This window comes from Dermochelys coriacea, chromosome 24 (assembly GCF_009764565.3).
Source record: "Dermochelys coriacea isolate rDerCor1 chromosome 24, rDerCor1.pri.v4, whole genome shotgun sequence".
NCBI classification, from domain to species: Eukaryota; Metazoa; Chordata; order Testudines; family Dermochelyidae; genus Dermochelys; species Dermochelys coriacea.
In genome coordinates this window covers 4,618,464-4,643,139 of record NC_050091.1, presented here as the reverse complement: position 1 = coordinate 4,643,139, position 24,676 = coordinate 4,618,464, and the positions used below count along the sequence as shown (strand labels likewise).

The 24,676-nt window shown below is 52.9% G+C and overlaps 2 protein-coding genes across 3 annotated transcripts; one reads left to right on the top strand and one right to left on the bottom strand.

Moving 5' to 3' along the window:
- Positions 1–7,893: 7,893 nt before the first annotated feature.
- Positions 7,894–17,512, top strand: GPATCH4 (G-patch domain containing 4). The gene is made up of 9 exons (XM_038382470.2): positions 7,894–7,987; positions 9,366–9,519; positions 10,278–10,351; positions 11,124–11,216; positions 12,393–12,500; positions 14,456–14,559; positions 15,354–15,404; positions 16,261–16,666; positions 16,958–17,512. Exons 2-9 carry the CDS (start codon positions 9,441–9,443, stop codon positions 16,979–16,981), a joined length of 939 nt encoding a protein of 312 aa, XP_038238398.1. The 5' UTR covers positions 7,894–7,987; positions 9,366–9,440; the 3' UTR covers positions 16,982–17,512.
- On the bottom strand, positions 17,473–24,425 carry NAXE (NAD(P)HX epimerase). Of its 2 annotated transcripts, XM_038382465.2 has the most exons (6): positions 23,933–24,416; positions 21,512–21,620; positions 20,851–20,961; positions 20,233–20,346; positions 19,112–19,259; positions 17,473–18,261 (listed from the first exon to the last, which is right to left on the bottom strand). In XM_038382465.2, exons 1-6 carry the CDS (start codon positions 24,319–24,321, stop codon positions 18,059–18,061), a joined length of 1,074 nt encoding a protein of 357 aa, XP_038238393.1. In that variant the 5' UTR covers positions 24,322–24,416; the 3' UTR covers positions 17,473–18,058. The 2 variants fall into 2 exon arrangements, with proteins under 2 accessions (XP_038238393.1, XP_038238394.1); XM_038382466.2 differs by lacking the exon at positions 20,233–20,346 and having other exon boundaries at positions 23,933–24,425.
- Positions 24,426–24,676: the final 251 nt, after the last annotated feature.

Here is a 24,676-nt window from a genome sequence, read left to right as displayed (position 1 = left end):
CGGGAGGGAGGCAGGGGTGGGGGCTTGTCATCCACGTGAGTGATGTCGTCTTGAGCACTGATGCAGCCCCTTCTCCCCCTCCCCAAAAAGAGACACCCTCCTCACCCCACCTCCCTGGTAGCTGGGGCACTTCTGGGGTAGAGGGGTATGTGTGGAGGGGGTGTTGGATTAGAGGGGCCTGATCCTGCGAGCCAGCATGGGAAGCGGGGCGTTCGCTTTGCCAGGGAAGGAGCAAACATCCCTCCTCCAGGGAACTCTTCTCGCATCAGATCAGATCCTCAGCCAGCGCCAATTGGTGTAATGGTGTGGGGCATCTCCAGGGCTGGGCCCCTTTACGCCAGCTGAGGAGCCGGCCTGCTGCCTCCCATAGCTCGACGCGTTCTCCTTGCTCCTCCGCCCCCACTGGCCGAGTCTACACAGTGTTGTTCTGGATCGGCCCAGGCTCGAGAGGGTTTCAGGGCCAGCGCCCCTGGGTCGGGACTCAGGAGACCTGCCGGCCAGCTCATGTTGCTGTCCCAGTGCTTCCAAGGGGCGAGGCGCCTGTATGTGCAAAGGATTCTGGGTGGGGGGAATGCTTGCGCCTATGGCTTAAAGACCCTGAGGCTGTGGATTAAACCCCTCTCTGCAACCCCCACCTTGCAGCAGATGCCGTCGCGATCAAGGGATTCTGAGGGTCAGGGCTGCAGTTCGGGGATAGACTGTCTGAACGCTGCCTCAGTCGGCAAGCAAAACAATCCCCTCCCTTGGCCTAGCTGGATTCTCAGGCATGCTAAGGCCCCTTTGTACTCGCTTGGGCTGCATAAAGGGGTCTAAAAGTGCCTACTTCCAGACCCCTTTATGTAGCCAGCTCAGGCTGGAAGCCTAGTTGACACAAGCCACTGCACTGGCCTAGTTAAAGCAGTACAACCCATTCCCCCCCAGTGTGGACCCAGTTATAACAATATAAAGGTGCTTATACCTGTTTGAGAAGGGGAATAAGCTGTAATGGTATAAGGCACCTGATATAATGGGGTTCACACTAGATGTTGTACTGGTATAACTGTATCAGTAGAAAAATTACACCCCTAACTGACATAGCTATAGTGAGATCAAATCTGTGTGCCGACCGGGGCTGAGTGTCAATGAGAATCGGGCCCTCTGAGTTTTGCTGGCTCCAGTGTAGGAGAAGGAGAAGATTTGCTTTGGATCACTAGCAAGGAAGAATTGCATAATGGGGAACTGGAGTCTTGGGTTCTAGTCCCAGTTCTGGAAGGGGAGTGTGACATAGTGGTGAAGGTGTGTGGGAGCCAGGACTCTGGGCTTCTATGTTCAGGTCTGGGGGAGAAGCATGATCTAGTGGTTGCAGCAGAAGCCTAAGAGGTCAGGATTCCTCGAGTCGTTTCTCAGCTCTGTGAGAGAAATGGGAGTCTAGTGGTTGCAATGAGCTCAGAGTGTCAGGATGCCTGGGTTCTAAAGCCTGCAAGGGGAGGATGCTCTGGTGGTTAGGGTGTAGGACTTAGAACCAGGGCTTCTGGGCTCACCCCTGGAAAGAGTATGGTCTGGTGATTACAGTGGTGGGGGCAACTGGAACTCCTGGGTTCCATTCTTGGTGCTGCTACTCCTGGAGAATACCAGTGACTTGCTCTGTGAGTGTGAGTGCTCAGAGCTCCTGGCGGGGAAGGGCAGATGTTCAGAGTCACGCCATTTCTCAGGCTGAAAAAAAAAACCCTCCTGAACCAACATAAAAGCAGCCTGACAAGTGAGATAAACCCAGCCTTGTGGTCTAAAAATATTGCGCCTTTATCAAGTCCTGCAGTCAGGAATCCCAGATAGCTGATGGCAGAGGGACCCTTGCACGGCAAAGGGCCTTGACAGATAATGTGCCTGATAGAAGCAAAGTCCCACCACCCCGCTCAGGCTCCGCCTGCGTTAGAAGAAACATGCATGGAGTGTAAGAGTGTCCGTGCTGTTACTCGGGTCTGGGGGGGATCCCATGGGCACTGATTCTCATTTACACCAAGACCCTTTTGCATTACTCTGGCTCTGGGAGTCACACCCACGTTCAGGCCCCCTTTACACTGCCAGCGCAAAGGCACCTCAGTGCTAATGAGGCTCTGGGCCCAGAAGTACTTAGGTGCCTAACTCCTATTGGAAGTCAGACACCTAAATGCCATGGAGGCTCTGGCCTGTCATGTCGATGCACCCCACTGGGCAGTGTGCGTTATGTCCCAATTTGTGCTGGATGAATCTGTTACAGCCCCATTTTGGGACCTTCAGCGGCCTTTCACTCTGCAGGTCCCTGCTTCAATCCCTGGTGTGTTGGCCAAGATGGCAGCTGAAACGTGGGGTATGACACGCTGTACCCGTGCAAATCAGGGCTCGCACTGACTGGCATCGTACCAGCACAACACATCAACCCCAGGGGTTTGCATCTGTGTCACTCATCAACCTCAGTGATGTTCCCTAATAGAGACCGGGCCTTAGGAGCACCCCTGGGCTTGAACTGAAAACATGCTGCTAATGTTTGCCCCTGCTTTTCATTTACCTGAAGGCCCTTTGCCCCACTCTGGAAGCATAAAGAGGCCTGAAAGTGGGTGAAAATTGCAGTTCTTACTGGCTTGTTATTGTAGGGTTGTTAATGAGCCCTGGGGTACACGAGTTTTGTTCAATGTACGGTTGCTTATTGGCGTCAGACAACGACATGAGTTTGTTATGATAGGGCTGCTCAGGGTGGCTGAATAGCGCAGGCTAATTTGTTGTTGTGGAATCGCTCATGAAGACTGAGGTGCGTGCGCTGGTTTGTTTATGGTAGGGCTGCTGATAATGAGCGGAGAGACGGCGACCTTTATTTTTCATTATGAAAACCAACTTCAAAGCATTTGGTTTAAACAGCCTTTCTCCACACACACACATGCACACACACACACGATTTACAAGGACTTTGTAAACAGGTGGGAAAAGCAGGCAGGTCAGATTTTAGCCTGTTCTAAGGAAAATGTCCCTTTAAACACCTCGGCTTCTGCTTAACTATATTATTTTGGCGTTCCCCAGGGATAAGTTGCTAACCTTGTCATGCATCCGAATCCTGAGTCACTTGGATGATGGAAAGAAAAGAAGCAATTGTATGGCAGTCACTATATCTCAGCCCGGAGATTCTTCTGTGCTCCAGAGAGTTGTCTCTTAGCAATAGGGCCTGAGTGCGTTGGTTCTGCTTCATTCAATCCCCAGTGGCAAACGAGTGAGCTTGTATTTCTTAAAAGGTGAAATGGTGGGGGGGGGCAGGAGGGAGAGGGCTTTGGAGAAGAAATTCGTTTAGAAGTAATTATGTAGCAGTTTTACCAAAGGATTAGCAGGATTTGCTATTGTTAATGGAAGGTTCCCCACCCCCATTCCAAAGTGTTTCCCATTTCACAGGTGGGGAAACTGAGGCACAGAGCAGTGGTGTGATTTGTCCAAGGTCATGCAGCAAGCCAGTGTCAGAGGTGGGAATAGACTGAATGAGTCTTGACTGCCAGTCCCCTGCTCTAGCCACTAGGCTATATTCCCCTCCCTGAACTAGGAATAGAACCCAAGAATCCTGGCTGTGGCGGGAGGGAGTGTCATCTACTGGATGGATGCTGGGAGTCAGGATGCCTGGGTTCTCTTCCTAGCTCTGCCTGTGACTTTCTGGGGGATGGCTGTGAAGTTCAATTAGCTGCTGAGCCTGAATCCCCCAGTTTTGGAAGGGATGGGAATCCAAACTCATCTGTGAACTTGAAGGGTGACCCTGACCCCTTTGGGGTGCTTGAGGTCCCCTCGCCAGCACAGAGCTCTGAACTTTCCCCACAAAATCCCTTCTTTCCAAGCCTCCACAAATCCTGCTTTGGGCTGACAGCTACTATCTCTCCAAAGGGGTTTAATTAGCATCCAGGATATTAGCAGCTCATTAGTGGTTTTCACTAGTGTTCATGGCAGCTGTCACCATGACACCCAAACAAGTGTGGAAGAGTCAGTGGACAGCTTAAATAAGTGAAGTATAAAAAAACAACCTGCTCCCCCTTTTGCTCTGCCCATGGCTCATTAGCCTGAGAGCTCATTTCCTGCTCGTTATGAGAAAGAAATGGCTTCATGGAGCGCCTTGAGGGCCCAGTGAAATAGAGGTGAGAGCATCTCATTAACATAGCTTGGCGGTAAGGGATAGGGGTGTGTGTGTGTTCCCTTCTCTTGGCAACAACCATTGCATCCCTCTGTGTGAGATTCTGACACTGCTAGTCAAGTGGTTCCTGCTCGTGGGTGGCAGATTGCCAGATTGGGTTGGGTTCCTGGCCATGTTGTCATGGGACACTGGGAGGGTGGGGGAATATGTACAACCTTGTGGATACTTCACCTGCTTCTGGAGCATCCAACATTGGCTGGGGTTGGGTTCAAGACATGAGATGAAATGGATCAGTCTAGATGGTCTGTTCTCAGCTAGACTCGATGGACCAATATAGACGACATATTCTAGATAGTATTTTCTGGACTAGTTCATCTGGATGAGATTAATTGTTCTAGATGCCAATTCTAGGGTGAAGGGTGATTCTAAGTGGCCTTGTTCTAGGCTGCTCCAAACTAGAAGGAGAACGATACTAGGCTAGGTGGACTGTTCTAGATGGCTTTTTCTGACCGGATTAGCGATATTGTTCTGAATGACCTATTCTAGATTGTTCTGGATTAGAGAGAAAGCTCTAGATGGTCTGTACTGGCATAGCAGTTTCTGTATTTCTTGTTACCCTGCCAGTACCCCAGCCATGATGCCAAATTGCCTTTAGAGGATTCTCTGACACACAACACAGCCAGCGAGCGATCTGGAGTCATCTTTCAGTTTTGCCTTTTATTGCAGGGCAGATGGGTCAAAGTGCTGGAGTTGGCGCCAGGACCGTAGGATTCTATTCCTGGTTCCAGTGCGATTCACAGGATGAACTTGAGCAAATCGCTTCACCTTGCTGTGTCTCAGTTTCCCAAGCTGTAAACTGGGGCTAAGGATACCGACCTCCTTGGTAAAGCACTTGGAGATCTACATATGAAAAGAGCTACGCATTACAATTACAAAGTGCTTTGAGATCCTGAAAGGGAAGACGTTAGAAAAGTGCAGGGTGAGATAATTAAACATGCAAAGGATGCTTGTTATGGCCTCAGAAGATCCCAGGGGATTTAGCAGACCCTACCAATGCCATTAATGAAGAATATCAGACTAGTATTAATTAATTAATTAATGTAATTAATTACATTTTTAGTTCAGTCTTTTTGCAATAGGGAGCCAAAATAGCTGAATTGTTGCATCGTTATGAGTTACCGTTTGTATTGTGGTGTGCTTCAGAGCCCCAGCCATGCAGCAGGACCCCATGGTGCTATGTATAAACACAGAATAAGTCCCTGTCCGAAAGAGCTTCCAATTTAAGTACGAGACAAGAGACAACAGCTGGATAGAGGCAGCTCAATGGGGGAGCACAAGGAAACTGTGAGACAGTATTGGTCAGCAAGAGACACTGGGGGTCTCAGTCCAGCAGCAGCCAAGTATTTGAAGGCAATGCTCTTAGTGTGGCATTGTCATTTGCTCACAGCTCATAATGAGGGAGATGGAGGGGCAGTGATAGGTAATTCTCCCAGGGCTGGTGGAGTCTTATTCGTATCCTGTTATATCACCTTATTCCGAGTCCTCTAAAGGGGACCTATTTCTCATTGAAATATTGGATGGGGCAGAGATGGCTGGACTGGGGCAGGGGAGGGCTAGCATCTCTACAATGGAAATACTGGGGGGAGGCATCTGTGTCCACCCCCACAATAGTCTCCCATGTTCCTTTAAATTGCTCAGACGTGGGCACTCTCCCCCCTCGGAAGTACTCCTTGCAGGTGGGCTGCATGCCATCCTTGCCCTCGGTGCCTGGGTGGACCAGGCTGGGGTGAAGGCCAAATCATTGTTCACTCTCTTGTAATGTGATGCCCATAGGTGCTCCAGGGCCCACGATGAGTTAGCACCTTTCATAAAGAGCTCAGCTCAGATTAGTGCTCTGTGGTTGGAGCGCGACCTAATTCTTTAATCCAGATGAAAATTAGAATGAGATGCTCTAGACCATTAAAGTCTCAGAGAGAGGCAGAAATTCTCATGATGTCAATGGGCCAGATCCCACGCTGGTGTAAATGGGCATAGCTCCATGGGTGTCAAATGGGCCAGAGTCCCAAATGGTGTAAATCAGCATCACTCCATTGAAATTAAGGGGGCTATGACAATTTACACCAACTGAGGATCTCTCCCTACATGACTGACATGATTTTTACCATCAAGCTGTACGCGTCTGTTGAAACTACAGTGCTACAATAGGAAGGGTGGTTAGCTTGGGAGGGTAGGGTGGACACCAGTTCCTCCTGCCTTTGTTTAAGGTAGCATTTGGAGTCTGGGGCCAAATCCACAGTTGGTGTAAATCAACCAACAGTCAAGTGACATTGACTTACACCGGGGGGGGGATGGTGGAAATCTGGTCCATTAATTCCAATGCAGCTAGGCTGATTTACGCTGGGTGGGGGGTGGAATCTGGCCATCTTTTTTATGTACAGTCGCATGAAGAAATAAACATCCTCCAGCTGACAGGGGCCAAGTGCCATGTGACGGTTGCCACGGTAACAGAAAGCTTTCTGACAGGGTCTGTCTCTGGGTGATGCAATCCAGCGCTGGGGGTTTTGTTCTGTAATAGCAACGCTTTTATGGCATACAGTGGTTGCAAGGAGGGAGGCATTTCTCTGTCAGCCCCCTCGGCAGCCATCCGAGCTCTTTGTTGTGGTGTTGTCATGTTATTGCGTGTCCCTTTAAAATTGTGTCCTCCTCCAACCTTTCAAAGGCAAAGCAATAACTGGCAAGGTGACAGAATAACTCAGATGGGAAGTTTCAGAGTAGCAGCCGTGTTAGTCTGTATTCGCAAAAAGAAAAGGAGGACTTGTGGCACCTTAGAGACGAACAAATTTATTAGTCTCATTATTAGTCAGATGGGAAGGTCACTTGATTCGAGACAGGTTGAATGGGGATGGGGCGGGTAGGTGAGGGGAGAGGAGACGGTGGCGGGGGATAAGCTGCAGTTTCATATTATCCGTATTGCAGCATTGCTTGTGGACCACAACCACAGAACAAAACCAGGCCCTACCTCAGCTTCCAGTCTAAGTAAGCAGCTACATGCAAGCGGCTTTGGCTCACTGGAAAACCCAGGCGTCTCGGCCTCCTTGTTCAACTCAGCAAAATGCCACTTGGGACATTTTTTTAAACCTTTCTTCCAAAATTGCCTGTGGAACACCACCTCCCCTTCCCCCCCGCCCCCCCTACTCCTTTGCCACTGGCAAAAGGGAAAACAAAACAAAGCCAAGCCAGGCTTCGGGGGAGGATGGTGTATGTTGATTTGTTTTGTATTTTGGTTTTACGCTGCAAAAACCAAACCAATCCGAGTGAAACAACAATAAAGGGGTTTTGTTTTTTTTTCAGGGAGGCGGGAGGAGGACACCCGTTTTCCCTCAGGTTTCAGAGTAGCAGCCGTGTTAGTCTGTATTCGCAAAAAGAAAAGGAGGACCTGTGGCACCTTAGAGACTAACAAATTTATTAGAGCATAAGCTTTCGTGCATCCGATGAAGTGAGCTGTAGCTCACGAAAGCTTATGCTCAAAATAAATTGGTTAGTCTCTAAGGTGCCACAAGTCCTCCTTTTCTGTTTTCCCTCAGTGTTTTATGGGAAATTTCCCCCAGTGACTAGTTGCACTGGGACCAGATCAGCTGGGGCGATGGGCTCCACGATGCAGCGGCGACAAGGGATGTGCGGGTGGAAGATGTTTCGCAGGGCAAGATCCCTGGAGGATTCCAACTCTATGGTTTAGACACTAGGGGCAATTTCTCCTCTATGGTTCATCGCAAACCTAGAACGCCGGGGAGGGGGAAGGTTTTACTTCCGGGAAGATGGCGGCCTCCATGCAGAGCCGGACACGTGGTTGCGGGGAAGGAGTCCGGTGTAACAGTGAGTGGCTGCATATGGGGAGCCGATGGGGACGGAGACCTGGCGGGGGATCGGGGGGCCCTGGAGAGCTGAAGGGGGCTGGAGAGATGAAGGTGGGGGGGCTAGATGGGGATGGGGGGGCTGGATGTGGAGCTGAAGAGATGAAGGTGGGGGCTGGATGGGAAGCGGGGCGGCTAGATGGGCATCGGTGGGGGGCTGGAGAGATGAAGGTGGGGGGCTGGATGGGGAGCGGGGTGGCTAGATGGGCATTGGTGGGGGGCTGGAGAGATGAAGGTGGGGGGCTGGATGGGGAGCGGGGTGGCTAGATGGGCATTGGTGGGGGGCTGGATGGGGGGCTGGAGAGATGAAGGTGGGGGGCTGGATGGGAAGCGGGGTGGCTAGATGGGCATTGGTGGGGGGCTGGAGAGATGAAGGTGGGGGGCTGGATAGGGAGCGGGGCGGCTAGATGGGCATTGGTGGGGGGCTGGAGAGATGAAGGTGGGGGGCTGGATGGGGATTGGGGGGCTGGATGGGAAGCGGGGCGGCTAGATGGGCATTGGTGGGGGGCTGGAGAGATGAAGGTGGGGGGCTGGATGGGGAGCGGGGTGGCTAGATGGGCATTGGTGGGGGGCTGGATGGGGGGCTGGAGAGATGAAGGTGGGGGGCTGGATGGGAAGCGGGGCGGCTAGATGGGCATTGGTGGGGGGCTGGAGAGATGAAGGTGGGGGGCTGGATGGGGATTGGGGGGCTGGATGGGGAGCGGGGTGGCTAGATGGGCATTGGTGGGGGGGCTGGATGTGGGGCTGGAGAGATGAAGGTGGGGGGCTGGATGGGGATCGGGGGAGCTGAAGAGCTGAGGGTGGGGGGCTGGGGGATGATCTCGGGGGTGGGGGGTTGGATGGGAATCCGGGGGCAGTTGGGGAGCTGCCATCCTTGGGAATGGAGAGCTGGTGGCTGTATATAGGGGGTTGGAGGGAGAGGCATGAGGAGGGGATTCAAAGGGTTGGGTGCTTTTATCTGGCTCCCCTTGTCGTGCTTTCCCTGGACTTGATCTCCCATTCAGAATACAACAGATGAGTTTTGCTGGGCTGCGGTCAACTGTTCACATGGGATGGGGGACACTGGGTGGGACAGGTGTTTCCCTTCTGGTTTCTTGCAAAGAACCCATTACAAAGGAGGTCAGTGTCTTTGTCCCCAAGCTGAGGTACAGAGAGATGAAATGACTTGCCCAAGGTCACACAGTAGGCCAGTGTTGGAACTGGGAATAGAGCCCAGATTTCCTGACTCCCGGTCCAGTAGGCCACACTGCCTCTAGGCTTATAGGCCATGGGCAATGGGTGCTGCTCAGTGCAAATGGTCATTTCAGCACATGTAATTATGCGCCATCTTCCTATAATAGAGTGATGCACAGGGAGGCCTGGAAGCTGCAGTGTTCAAGTAGCATCAAGCTTTAGAATAGCAACCTGAGTCCATCATGAACAGCTCTCCCAAGAACAAGTCCAGGGGGATGAAGTTTGCGGAGCAGCAGTTACAGAGGCACGGCTGGAAACAAGGTACAGGCTTGATGCATCCAAAAATCAGGTACACAAAATAACGACTGGTCTGGAAGAGATGGATCTGGAGCTCCTTTGCTTCCTGTCTTCCAACACAAGGACCAGGGGACACTCAATACAACTGAAAACTGGCACATTCAAAACTGATATATGCAAATAACTTGTTCTTACAACGTGCCATTGGACTGCAGAACTCCTTGCCACAAGATGTCATTGAGGCCCAGATTCAACGAGGGATTGAGTGTGTATGTAGACAATAAGAATGGCCAAAATTATAATAAGTCAATGATATAATTTTTTGAAGGGATATTAAACCTCATGCTTCAGGGTTTAAGACAATCCCTGATTTATGAGGGTCAGGAAGAAACCTTGCCCAGGAACAGGTTATCCAAACAGTGCAGGATTTCTTGCACTCTCCTCTGAAGTAGCTGATGCTGGCCAGTGTTGGGCACAGAAAACTGGGTTAGAAGGATCTCAGTGCTGATCCAATCTGGTGATTCTTGTGCTCACAATATTGTGTCTCTTGGCTGTACTGGGTTTTCCATTTCCTTGCAAGGGGCTGTTGGAGCTTTGTCCCCTTCTAGTGCCTGAACCATGTAAGAGGTTTATGGTTCTGCTGCTGGTTAGTCTTTCAGCTTAAGAAGTTGGAGCTTGTGTTTTTGGATCAAGAGGTTGTGGGTTTGATCCCCACCTATGACCCCTCCAGGAGCCATTAATGTGAGGGAAGTCCTGCCTTTATCTTGCTGTGCTCTCTCTAGGCAAAGGGCTGGGGAAGCGAGAGAACGGCATCTCTGAAGCCATCAAGGTGAAAGTGAAATGCGACACAGCTGGGGTAAGGAAGACCTGGTCTATACAAGCAAAACTGACCGTCAGTACACCTAGGCTGTATAATGCAGCTCCCCCTTGGCCTTATACATAGGTGGAGAGCTCTGGGGGCTGGATGACTCAGGGGAATGCGAACAGGCTGTGGCCCCCCGAGTTGCTGATTTAGATCCTGCCCATTTGCCATCTGGCTGCTCTTTGGGCCTGCATAAAATGAGGTTAATGGGTTTCAGCTCAATTCCTAGTGGGGCAGGGCTGTTGAAATTGTGGGTTTGTCTTATTTTTCTCCCCTTCAAGACTTCTTTTGGTGTGCGTGGGGGAGATTGAGGATGATGAAGGCGCCCTCTGGGCCCCCTTTGTTTGTATCTTTCAAAGGCTCTCTGCCAAACCTGATGCCGCTCCATCAGTGCTGCTTCTGGATTGGCAAAAGAGAATCAGCTGCTCCTTCTCTCTGCTGCTTCCCCTCCCAGAGCTGATACTGCTGCCTGTGCCCCTCCCCCAGCCCCTGCTAAGCCAGCAGATGAGGTTGGATTTAAACTCACTTCCCCCGGGCTGAGCTGTCCCACCCCATATCCAGCCCAAGGCCCTTCCTTACACACGCATACGCCCCAAGATCCTTGAATGTCCCACACTTGCAAAAGCTTTTTGCTTTATAAATAAAGGAGGACCTAGAGCCTGACTGAGTTGAGAAGGATCCCAACAGCCGTGAGCGGCCCTGTTGGATCAGCAGATCCTGATGGGGAGCAAGGCAGGGTTTTTTAACCCTTTCTTTTCCAAACCAGGTGGGTCACGACCCAGCAGAGCAGTTCACTTTCCATTGGTGGGATCACCTCTTCAACAAGTCGGCTGCGAACATCTCAGTGGAGGCTGGGCAGGTAAAGGGGGAGATTAGGGGTTGGGGGGATCAGGGAAGCCTGGACATCTTGATCTAAGTGATAAGAGCTAGATGGGATTGACAAAGAGCAGCCGGCGCCAGGCTACAGATGTGGCTATACAGGAGACACCCTCCCAGAATGAAGCCAAGCCCTGCTCACTTCTCCAAAAGCACTTTGGGTGTTTTCCCTGGCCAAAGCTGTAATGAATAGAGCTCCTGGAACTCGCCACTCAGTGTGCGTCTCCCTCTGTGTCCGGTCCTCTGACGCTAGGTGTCTGTTACAGCCCCTGCTACAGGGCTTGGCTCCTTAGCTCAGTCTCTAACGACTCATGATTTTCGCTTGGGGGATCCCTGGTTCAGTACTGGTGGTGACTGTCACATAAGTTCTTAAGGACCATGTGTCATGGGCCCCATCTGATGAGATGCTGGGCTTTACAAAGGAGGATCAGTATAGTCATCCCCTTTTAAGGATGGGGAAACTGAGGCACGGAGCAGTGCTGTGACTTGCCCAGGGTCATGGTGCCAGAGCTGGGAGTGTAGAACCCAGGAGTCCAGAGGCTCCACCTGTACCTTAACCAGGCAGGACACCGGCTTTCTCTTTTTACCACAGCCACTGATTCGGGCGTGGTGTTCTTCCTCTGGGAAACTGAGGCATGCAATCTCTAAAACAGAGCCAATCATACCGAGCCATCTTGGCAAAGTGAGTTGAGATTGATCACTCTCCTTTGCCGTGATGCTAGCAGAAAAACTCCAGAACTGTTAGGCAGCCAGTATCCATCTTACTGATCAGTACTGTCTTATCATCTGCTTGCTCTACTCTCCTGCCCGCCCTCCCCCCCCCCCGGTTCTGAGTGTATCCACTGGTTAGATTGGAAGCTCTTTGGGATGGAGACTGTTTCTTTGTTCTGTGTTTGTACAGCGCCTAGCACCATGAGGCCCTGGGCCAGGGCTCCTAGGCACTACTGTAATACAGATACAAATACAAACACCTGTCAGGAATTGTATGGTTATTACATAGTCCTGCTGTGAGTGCAGGGGTCGGGACTAGATGACCTCTTGAGGTCCCATCCAGTCCTACACTTCTACAATTAACAGTATGTAAGTGTGAAATATGGAGCATGTAATTAAACTAACTAGCGGCCTGGCTGATCACATGATGCCTGTTTAAATCTCCCAGGATGGCGTCCAAATGAAAAAGCTTTCTGAGCAGGACGGGGAGATCAGCAACAAGAAGCCCCGCAAAGCACCCAGTGCCAGGAGCATGCTGTACGGCCGCTTTGTGAAGGTAACAGGGCACGAGGGTCGGTTTTCGGGATTCCCCTTCACTGCAGACAGGCTCCTGTGCGGTCAGCTATCACGTCTTGCATTTCTGTAGCACCTTCTATCCTGAAAGATCCCACAGCTACGCACATGTTTCAGCGACTGCTGAACTGCAGCCACCTTTGGAGTGAAACAAGTCAACTGTTTGGCAGCGCAGAGTGACGCTGCGCAGGCATTACCCACCCCGTGTTGAAATGCAGCCCCCTCTGGGGTGGAACGTGGTAGCTGGACAGCATATGAGGATGCAGCCTAGGGTTTGCTCACTGAGCTCTGACATGCAGCTGTCTCTGGGGTAAAACAGGGCAGAAGTCTGACCGCTATGCTCACTGTTGCTGTATGCGGTTCTGACGCCTGCCCTGTAACACTGTAGTAGTTAGGGGCAGTAAGAAGACTATTGTATCCAACTGAAGCTGCGTGGAGGGGACTGTGGCCTAGATTCATAGATACTAACGTCAGAAGGGACCATTATGATCATCTAGTCCGACCTGCACAACGCAGGCCACAGAATCTCACCCACCCACTCCTGTAACAAACCTCTAACCTACGTCTGAGCTACTGAAGTCCTCAAATCATGGTTTAAAGACTTAAAGGAGCAGAGAGTCCTCCAGCAAGTGACCCGTGCCCCATGCTACAGAGGAAGGTGAAAAACCTCCAGGGGTTCTTCCAATCTGCCCTGGAGGAAAATTCCTTCCCGACTCCAAATATGGTGATCAGCTAAACCCTGAGCATATGGGCAAGATTCACCAGCCAGATACTACAGAAAATTCTTTCCAGATCCCATCACAGGCCATTAGGCCTATTTACCATGAATATTTAAAGATCAATTAATTACCAAAATCATAAAAAGAAAAGGAGTACTTGTGGCACCTTAGAGACTAACAAATTTATTAGAGCATAAGCTTTCGTGAGCTACAGCTCACTTCAGTGAGCTGTAGCTCACGAAAGCTTATGCTCTAATAAATTTGTTAGTCTCTAAGGTGCCACAAGTACTCCTTTTCTTTTTGCGAATACAGACTAACACGGCTGCTACTCTGATACCAAAATCATGTTATCCCATCATACTATCTCCTCCATAAACTTATCGAGTTTAACCTTAAGGCTAATGACACACAGCTCATATATAGAGCACTACCTCCTCACACCCCTGTGCTTGCCCCTCAAGAGAGGGTAGTGGAGTATTTCATAGATTTCCCAGGCCAGAAGGGACCACTGTCATTGTCTAGTCTGCCCTCCTTGATAACCCAGGCCAGAGGACTGCCCCAAAGTCATTGCTAGGGCAGATCTTTTGGAATAACATCCCTTCTTGATTTAAAAACTGCCAGTGATGGAGAATCTACCGTGCCCCTTGGTAAATCGTCCCAGTGGTTAATGACTCTCTCTGTTCAAAAGGTACACCTTATTTCCAGTCCGACCTTGTCTAGCTTCAGCTTCCAGCTGTTAGCTCATTTTAGAGCTTCCTCTGCTAGATGGAAGAGCCCATGATTAAGTATTTGTTCTCCATGTAGATACGTCTAGTCTGTAATCAAGTCACCCCTTACCCTTCTCTCTGTTAAGCTAAATAGGTAGACTCAAGCAGCTCAATCACTATCTGGGACATTTTCTAATCCTTTAATCCTTCTCGTGGCTCTTCTCTGAACCCTCTCCAATTTCTCACCATCCTCCTTGAATTGTGCATAGATGTGGGGATGGAGAAACTGAGGCCCAGAAAGAGACAGTCACTTGTCCAAGGCTACCCGGAGAGGCAGAGCTGGGGATAGAACCCAGGAGTCTTCACTTTCAGTCTAATCTGCAACACTGCCTCTCTGGACTAACGTCGTCCCTGCTCCCCCACCAGCTTTCCCTACACCTGCAGCATGGCCCGTGGGGTGGTGGGTGTGTCTCCAGCGCGCTGATTTCTGACTGAACCTGTCTCCGTCCCAGGCGGCCACGCTGACGGCAGGAGGGGAGGAGCCAACGAAGCAGGTTGCCACCTCTGAGAGTAGCGAAGACGAGGAGGAGAAATTGGACCTGTCTAGTGCTAGGAAGTAAGTGCCCAGCCGGGCGTGGGGGCAGTTCTGAGCCGGGCCACCAGCCACAGGACACACCCCTGCGCAGAGGCCCAGATCCTGTGAGAACAGACTGTACTCCAAGGAGGTTGGGGGAGGGGCAGTCCTACTCCGTGATCTGATTCTGCAGTAGTCCCTGTGATTGCTGTATCATCTCATGGCTAGTTGATTTCCATTGTCTCAGAGCTGTCGTTCCCCCCACCATCTGCAGGAGGAGTCCTTGTGCCGCATGCAAGGAGGGGGTCAAGATCCCTGATGGGTCTTCTTCCCCACCCCGACTTGCTGGACAGCTCAGTATTTGCTCGGGGAGTGAACCATTTCTCCAGGGGAGCGGTGGACTTGGCTTCTCGGTGGCACCCTAGGAGCGAAATGGCCAGTTCTCCCCTCCTCGCTGGGACTTGCAAGCACCATGAGGCATAGATGGGCAGCTGTCCCTTTCTGTCTAGTGCCCCCTGCGGTAGGGGCAGTGTAGGACACAGAGCGTGGGCCCATGGGCCCGCTGAATAGAACAGCACTGGGGAGCGTGCCCTATTTACTCCCACCCCACCTCTGGTGGTGGCTGCAGTGGAGTGACCTTCCCCACTCGCCAGCCAGCCTCTGACTAATTCATTCAGTCCTGGGGACACCTGGAAAACTGGAAACGCCTGGTTTCCACTGGTGGGATCTCTCCCCTGCTGTTGCCTTACACCTTGGAGAGAGCTCGGCCTACAGAAACACTAGCAGTTAGCACCCGATGGGTCCCTGCAGGAAGCTGTCTTGTCTCTTTCCCCCAGGCTGACGGATGAGGAGCTGGTCCGAGCCTGCGGTGGCCGCACTGCGCACAAGTAAGTGGGCAGAATGACATGGCTAGTGCTGTCTCGGAACACCACCTCCCCCCCGGTTGCACCAGGATCCCTTCCAGCCCCGGTGCCTTCTATTTATCCAGCATGGTGTGGGTGGGGGAGTTCCACTAAATGACCGGCCTTTCCCGTAGCTCAGGTGGACTTTTAAGGCTCCTAGACTGTAGTGTCCTGGGCTGGGGGACTATCCAGAGCAGGTTGATGAAATCAAAAGATGTTTGATTCCACATCTTAGGAACCCATCCCTGCCTCTGAGTGCGGTGGGACTGTGGGGCTGGAGCTCAGACCCTGTGCTGTGCCCCCGGGTGGCACATTGCCCCGGCTCCTTGCTAATGAGAAAGCCCTGCCAGCAGGACCTGTTCTAACCCCTCCAACACTTGGCCCCAGCACCCATCACTGATCCGAGTAAGTTTGTCCCCCAGCTCCTGCTGCTTCCGTTGAGCACCGCCAGGCTGCCCCTCCACTCCCCAAGCTGGAGACAGCCTACCCCCGCTCCAGGCATTGCCCTGTCTCCAGAACTGGTCCTCACTCCTGCTTTGTTAGCCTGACCCGGGAGTTGGAGGAAGGGGATAGCTGGAGTCCACTTCAGGCCCAAGGAAGGTGGGGTGTGGCTCATGCACCCCCCTAGTGGCTGCCACAAGCACTAGGAAACTGGCTAGTCCCCAGCATCCTAAGGCACCAGCCAGTATCCAGCTGAGTCTGTCGGATGCAACTGTATTGGAAGCAGGGAGGAGACATTGCAGGGGTGACTTACGAGAGGGCGGTTGCAGGTCTCCCTGGCCTAGACGTGATCTCTTCTCAGGCTGTCCTTAACCTGCCCTGTCTGGTGTGTTCTTCCCAGGGGAGCCCGTCACGGTCTGACCATGAGTGCCAAGCTGGCCCGGCTCGAGGAGCAAGAGCGAGCCTTCCTGGCTAAGTACAGCCAGGAGGAGCGGAGTGGCGATGCCCCACAGCGTCAGCAGGAGGCAGTGGCAGGTGCCTCGGCCCTGGAAAGCAGCAACCTGGCTGAGAGGCGGCAGAAAGCCAAGAAGAAAAAGCGGAAGAGATCCAAAGAGGAGGGGGGCTGTGCCGAGGCTCATGGGAGGCCAGAACCAGGGGAGGAGGAGGAGGAGGGGAGGCGGGCCAGGAAGAAGAAAAAGAAAGAGAAGGAGGTGGCAGAGGGTTTGGAGAACAAGTTGCCAGACTCAAGAGAGCAGCTGATGGTGACAGAAAGGGCCAAAAAGAAGAAGAAGAAGAAGAAGGGGAAGGTGCAGTGAATGAGGGCTCATCCTGTTTGAGGGGGGTGCCACCCTCAGGGCTGCTGTGGACCCGCCACACGGAGGCCCTTCCTGCTGCGGGGCCTCTTCCCAGCCACTCCGCAGCCGCTCTCTAGCCCACTTTCCCCACCATGCTTTGGCTGCAGGGTTAACGGGCCGGCCCTCTTACCCAAGGGGGCCGCTCTGCGCACAAGTACATGGGTGGAAAGACATGGCTAGCGTCCCGACTGCTTGAAAAGAGCCACTGAGTTTACAGCCAGGGTGGCTTTTTTTCTCTTCCAGGATCTAACCCTGAGGATGCCCTGATGCTGCTGGAGCCCAGCTGGAAGCAGATGCTCTTAAGGCTTGTCCACCCGGCAGGTTATTGCGTGAGGCACTTTCAGTGCATTGCAGCAGCGTCCACACAGGACATTACAGTGCAGCAGCTTCACACCCGGGCTTGCCACACAGTAACGTGCTGTGTAGACAAACCCTTTGACCCCGGACAAGGCAGAGCCAAGAGGAGACTAAACATACCACTCGCAGCGCTGATCACAACTACTGAGCATGGCTCTGCCTTGCAAGGGAATCAGCTGATCACACCACTGGGGAATAACTCAATTCTCCAGCTTTTGTGTCGTTAGAAATCTTATTTCTGGCTGTTGCTTCCCATCAGGGGTTGAAGCATCAGTAGGTGCGGTGGGAGTTTTGCCGCGGACTTTATGGGGCCAGGGTTTCACCCGCTGTATGTTTGCAGCATAGGTCAGTTGCATAAGAATGGATGGGAAGAGAGGGAAGGAAAGGCCAATTCAGAGAGATTTTTAGTGTCAATAAATTTTTATTGCGGAGAAAAAACAAGGTGGATTTTATACACACAGCAGAGGCGGCTACAGCTGTAAAGCCCGTGGAACGCAGGCCTTTCCCTGTGTGGTATATGAAACGGAGTTAGTATTAGAGCGCCGCTTCTAGACCCATGTGTAACTCCCAACAAATACAACCCCCCTTTAATGAACTTGAACTCTTCGGTTCTGATCCAAAGCCTGTGGAAAGCCTCCCACTGACTGCAAAGGGCACTGGGTCAGAGCACGCACAATCCCTGGTGCCCATGGGCCAACCACCGCTGACTTTGCATGCGCCAGGCAGAGCTATGCTGGGGACTTCCTAGCACCGCACAAGGTGCTGAGCGCCCCCAACCTGTGAGATCAGCACACATCAAAGACACTTTGCAGAACCAGGCCCTGCTTGTACAGCACAGCTAGGCCCCTCCCCTACTAACCAGCAATACCCCCCTCTCCAACACCTGCTTGATTCAGTCAAACACTGGGCAGGACTCGTCTCTGCTTCACAATCAAATCCCCGCCTCTCATTCAGATTTTGGATGACGCCAATCCTGCCTGTCCCCTGCTAGGGTAACTGCAGGACGCAGTCAGTCTCGGGGTATGGCGGCAGATTAAGTGAGTATTTTTGCTGCAATGCCATTGGCACAAACCTGCCCCCCAGGAAGTGGTAGCGGCCAGCAAAATGCTGCGCAGCCTTCTTGGGGGCAGTGAGAGAAATGAGCATGTCGGGCTGGATGCTGTCGGGGTTGCCTTGCTCCACGTCCCAGCCTGAAATGAATCAAGGGGGAGGCAGTTAGAGCCAAGCCATTTCCACTCTAGGCAAACTCCCTTCCACGTCTGAAGAGCTTCCCCAGCATGAATCGTAAGAGCATTACTAGTTCCCCACTGAATACGCAAGGCTCAGTTCTCTTCCCTCAGTGGCCCTCGAATCCATGGGGGTGTAACAGCTCCTAGAATGTCTCTTCTGTGTATTACGGGAGCACCTAGAAACCCCAGATGAGATCAGGGCCCCACTGTGCTAGGTGCTGCAGAAGAGTGTGGGGGAGAAAAAGTATTTACCCCTATTTTATAGCTGGGGAATTGAGGCACAGAGAGATCTGCCCACGGTCACATGGAGCTGGGACTTGAACCCACTTTTCCCAGTTCAGCACAGTAACCTAATGCTGATGAACAAGATGGCTGACAAAGCAAATACCGGCTGACACAACATAAAGCCAGCTTGTGAATTCACTCACAGGGCACAAGCCGGCAAGGGTTGAGAAGGAATTCTCACTTTCCCTGCCCTACCAGCACTGCCCATCGACCAAGTGTGTTACTAGGGTAGAGACAATAACCTTCCCCTGAAGCCTCAGGCACTGGCCACAGCTGGGGACTGGGTTTTGGGTGGCCCAGTGAGTTTAAATCGATAGTACAAATCTTCACAGCAGAAGCCTGGGATAACCCAGCAGGTCTGTTGCTGTCCCGACCACTGACATTGCTGCAAAGCTCAGCATGTCCCCAGGACCTTAGAGGCCCACTAGGAACATAAGAACCATACTGATGCAGCCAATGTGATCAAGAGAGAAAAGTGAATGGATGCCAAAGAGCTTGGACAATACCGGGGCAGGACAGAACGAACCAGAGGGGATGTCGATGCTGGCGATGGGTACAGTGACTTGCTCCAAGGTCCTGAGGATGCTGCCGAAAGGTTCCCGCACAGCTCCCTTGAAACTGAACCCGAAAATAGCATCCACCACCAAGCCATACAGCTCATCAATCAGCATGGCCTGCAAGCAAACGGGTCAGGAGATTATAACAGCAGGATCCCACGCACCCACCCCAGCACATATACACTACAGGGTACATCTAGGTCAAGAATATCCTCAAGTTCCAGCATCTCCAGCTGGGCCAGATCCTGGTCTCAGACTAGTGTAAATCTGGAGTAACTCCATGGATTTACATGGGTGGCCGAGCTCAAACCAGGTAAATCCGGGGTGACAAGCTAAATACAAAGGGCCTTATTCTAACCTCAAACATGTGTAAAGCAGGAGTTGCTTCAGTGAAGTTAGACTTGTGTACGGGAGAGGAGGGTCGAGCCCAGTATCTTTGTAGGAAGAGAACATGGCTATACCAGTGTAAGCGCACTGACTTCAGTGGAGTGACTCCTGATTTACACCAGCATAACAGAGCAGTCTACGGCACAGTCATTTACCAACACCCTCTCTGTTTTCCAGATAATTCGGTAGCAGCACCAGGCACATTTGTTACCTAATGCAGGGGATGCCCAGACGCTGCGGTGATAAGCACCACAGAGATGCCCATAAACAAGCAATAAACCCACGTTGCTCGTTTCCACTTTAACTGGATTTATTGGTACTGCAGTGGCACCTGAGGGCCCCGTCATGGAGCAGCTCCCCAGTGTACTAGGTGCTGTACAAACCCAGGACAAAATAACGCTCCATCCTGTAGCCTTTCCCCTTTGATACCTCGCTTCCCCTTCTTCCTTGAGATCCCAAAGCACTTGGTAAATATTAATGGTTAAATCTCGCCACAGAAGTCCGACTAGGTCATCACAATAGTCCCTTCGGAATCTAACCTGGACGAGGAAAGGAACTCTTGGTCTGCGTCTGGCACGTGAGCCTCTCGCCCCTATTTTGTGCGGTGAGGTGTATACAACTGAAGCCGTGAAATGTACCAAGACAGCACAAAAGTAACAATACTGGATATTCTAGGTCTACCGGCCACGGTGACGCGCCCTACCTCCGATGGGAACTCCGAGAGTAAGGGAATGTCCATCTTCTGGCACTGAGTCGTCAACCCTTCAAATAGAGCTTTACTGGGCCGCTTGGGGTAATACACAGTCGGCTCGTAGCCCTGCAGGGACAGAACAATTCCGAGCGACGCTCCAATATGGTCACCAGGCAGTCCCAGCATAGACCCACAGCTAGTGTCACCTGCCTGGGGCTTGCATGTATCAAGTCAAACAAACACTACACACTTCAGCCTCCTCTCTGTCCCTATGGTTCCCCTAAGCACCTCCTCTCTCCTAGTTCCTTCTCCCGTCCAGAGCTACTCCCTTGTGCCCAGGGCCGAGGAAAACAGCTGCACCTGCCACAGCACATCGGCAGAACTTCACCCAGGGCTGGTCACTGAAAAATCCGTATGTGAGGAAGGGAGGCTGGTCCGTCCTAAAGGAACGGGCCTCTATGGGACATCTCAGCCCAAGAGCTAAGATCTGAATGGACCAGGCTGGTTCCCAGGCATCGTCTGGCTCACTCCTGCGTGAGCGTGTTGCTCGGCAGCTGCCTTTGCTGTATCTGCTCTGGGAAGAGGGGACTTAAGTCTCCAGAGCTGGCACATTTTGCCAGCACTACTCACAAACATCTTCAGATGCCTGGCACAGACCAAGCCGTCCCCGCCGTTATTCCCTGGGCCACAGACGATCAGCACCGTGGGCAGGCTTCGGGTGAAGGAGCTGGGCGGGTAGGCCTGGGGGGGGAGGAGGAGAAAAGAACAGGCTTTGGTTAATTAGCACAATAGGCAATTAGTAGAAACTCCATTGAGGGTAGCAGGGATCGGAGCCCTGGAACCGACCACAGACAGATGCACCGGTAACACCACCCCCAAGGTATCTGCGCTGCTTGCCATCAGCCTGGATAACAATGCACACTGCCTCCTGCTCTCTGCCTAGCTGGCGGCCTCCACCCCAGCAGTGGCTGCATTAGTGGTGTGCATGCGCACGTGTGAGAAAGAGAGAGATGATCCTTCTGTGTACAGTCTTGCGCTCTGGGGTGGCAGATACAGCCTTATAAACCCGGGAAGCTGCTTCCCAGGGCAAACTAATCTAAGAACCTCATTTGCAACCGTGGGTCCCCTGAAGCGATCACTTGCAGGAGCTGCAAGGGCCATGCCGCTGCCGTTAGGCCCTGCACGGAGCTCCCTCCCCTCCCCAGAAGATCATGGCTGGATCGGGACAGGAAGGGCTCTCTGAGAGCAGGGGGAACCCAGGTGTGCAAAAGCACTAGGACCCAGTGCTCACCTTGGCAATGGCCGTTGCACAGCTCAGCCCCGCCAGCTCCATGAGTTGGTCGACGCTGAACTTGTACTCCGTGAAGAGCTCTTGATCGATGGCTTGGGCTTCCTCCTGGCTGAGAGGAGAAGCAAACGACATGAGCCGCCGAGCCTGTGTGATCAAAGGACTTGTCTTCGCTGCAGTTAGCACAGGTGCTGCCTCTCAGCAGCTGACACAACCACCCAGTTCACACCGCCACTCGAGACCAGCTAGTCCTCCAGTACCGTCCCGCAATTCCCCCCATGCAGCCCAAAAGGACAGGCAAGATCTCCCACAACTCACTGGGAAAGAATTCAGAAAGTAGCTCAGCTTCCTGCAGCACTAAGAAAAGGAGTACTTGTGGCACCTCAGAGACTAACAAATTTATTTGAGCATAAGCTTTCGTGAGCTACAGCTCACTTCATCGGATGCAGTGAGCTGTAGCTCACGAAAGCTTATGCTCAAATAAATTTGTTAGTCTCTAAGGTGCCACAAGTACTCCTTTTCTTTTTGCAAATACAGACTAACACGGCTGCTACTCTGAAATCTGCAGCACTAAGGAGCCCCGAAGACTTTGCATCACCCATGAGTGAGTGCAGTGCCCGCATGGGCACCGCAATGCAAGGGTAATTTTGCACTGTGGCAGCTCTTGCTTGAGCTAGGCTGACTCGAGAAGAGTCGTAGATCACTCCAGATAATTCTGCAGTGAAGCCAGGCCGTAAATTACACATGTAACAGCTCTAATCTCCCGATCACCACAAGTATCGTCCACCATCCCTGGCTCACTCTCAATCTCTCCTGTTTAACATCATGCCTATCTTCATCGAGATCTCCACCATCAAACATCTTGACCGTGCTGGGGTGTGCCTAGGGTTTCCTGACTGGCTCTTGCTGAGATTGGAGGCACATAAGAATAACAGAGCTGGTTGGAAATTTTCCAACAGAACGTTTTTCTGTCGGGAAAAATGCTGATTCGGAGACACCGGAGCATTCTGTGGAAACGTAACAATGCTTATATTTTGGCTGGGAAGTGATCAAAGCATTTCCTTTTAACTTTACCCTTTCCACTTTTATATGAAAATGTACAAATTGAATCAAATGTTTGTGGGAACGCAAAATGTTTCAAGGTGGGCCACAGGAAATGTTTCAGAATATTTCATTTTTCAAAAAAGGCCAAGATTTCTATTTGGGGTAAAAACGAAGTCTTGGCGTTTCCTGTGGGATGCAAATTCCATGTATTGACCGACTCTAATTAACAACCCCTGCGTGAACACACACATCCGTTTCCTTCACAGGACACCAGATTTGCCACACCAGATCAGAGCGCTGATTCACCGACGCTCATGGAGTATCGCATCTCCAGCCTCACCTTGTCATAATCACTGATCCAGCCATTCCGGCCACCTGTCTCTGGCCCTGCCAGCCCTGACCACTCGACTAACTGGAAATTGGATCAACAGGCCCAGCATCCTGTCCCTGGCAATGCTCGAGCTTCAGAAGACGGTGGAATGCCCGTGCTAAATTCCACATGTACTGGGGTGTGTGTCGAATCCCGTCCCAATCCCACCGAGATCCAGGTGCTGCTCCAGTTACCCGGCTGGTCAGCTTCTACATTCCCTCTCATAACAGCAATAAGTTGCTCCAGGGACCCACTGTCTCAAGGGGCATTGCCACCCCTCTCAGGCGATGAAGCCACCAAATGTCAGACGGACTAGTCTAGGCATTCTCTTTACCCCCAGTGCTGAAGCCTGGCCACTGATCTGCAGGGAGCTTCAGTGCCTCAGGGCTGGGAGTTTGTTTTACCAAACTGTAAAATCAAAGTCAAAGGCAATTTGAAAAGGCAGGGAGTGGGGGTTATTCAGGACACGGGGGGGGGGGGGGGGAGGAGAGAGGGAGAATCACACTGCACGGATGCCAATAGGGGTGTTTTCATCCTCTTGTTCTCCATATTTTTAATTAATTTTAAGACTTTTTCTCTCCGCCGAGCAACCAACTATAGACAACCTGTCCCCCCTCCTCTCAGTCCCTGATAAATGGGCTATTCCCCATCCCCAAAAGGTGCCCCAGGTCCCTGCAGAACCCACACTCCCCAACCCCTACTACCCTCCCTCTTTTCCCCATCCCCTGCTGTCCAACCACCTCCCTCAGCTCCTCTCCTGGTGCCCTGCATCACCCCCCCAGCTTCCCATTTCCCCCCTCCTCCCCGCAGCCCCCCCTACAGCCCCCATTTCCCCCCTCCTCCCCGCAGCCCCCATTTCCCCCTCCTCCCCCGCAGCCTCCAATTTCTCCGCTCCTCCCCCGCAGCCCCCTCCTCATTTCCTATCTCCTCCCAGCGTCCCCCCAAATTTCCCCCTCTCCCCCAGCCCCGCCTCTTTGCAGCCCCCCCGCAAAGGCAGGGCCAGGGGCTACCTGAGGTACTTGACCCCGCTGCGCCCCGGGTTCTGCATGGCGCTGCCGCTGCGCCCCCGCCCTGCGCCCCTGCCCCAGGGCCCCGCCGCCGCGGGAGGCCACCGCGGGACCGGGCAGCGCCCCGCGCCCGCCGCCACCAGCCGGGAGCCCGACGAGACCAGCAGGCCGAGTCCCAGCAGCGCCCTGAGCCCGGACATCCAGGGGGGGCCGCCCGGGACCAGCTCCGGCTGCAACTGGCCCGGCCTCGCCCCGCCCCGGAGCGCACGGAGCAGGCGCTGCGCAGAGGCGCCCCGGCGTGGGGGGTGGATCCCGGGCTGGAGCCCGGCCTTCCTCCGGCTCTCCGCACCCCCCGGCGCCGGGCTCCGCTGTGCCAGCCCCTCTGGGGCCATGCAGCCCCCTCGGGCTCTGCGCAGCCCGCTGAAGAGACGGGCACCAGCGGCAGCCAGCTCAGCCCCTGCTAGCCGCGCTGGGGAGCGCGCCCCGTCTTCCCCCGGATCGACCAGCCCCTCTGAATATACCGGCCTCTCCGCCTCTGAATCTACCCGCCCCTCTGAATCTACCGGCCTCTCCGCCTCTGAATCTACCCGCCCCTCTGAATCTACCGGCCTCTCCGCCTCTGAATCTACCCGCCCCTCTGAATATACCGGCCTCTCCGCCTCTGAATCTACCCGCCCCTCTGAATCTACCGGCCTCTCCGCCTCTGAATCTACCCGCCCCTCTGAATCTACCGGCCTCTCCGCCTCT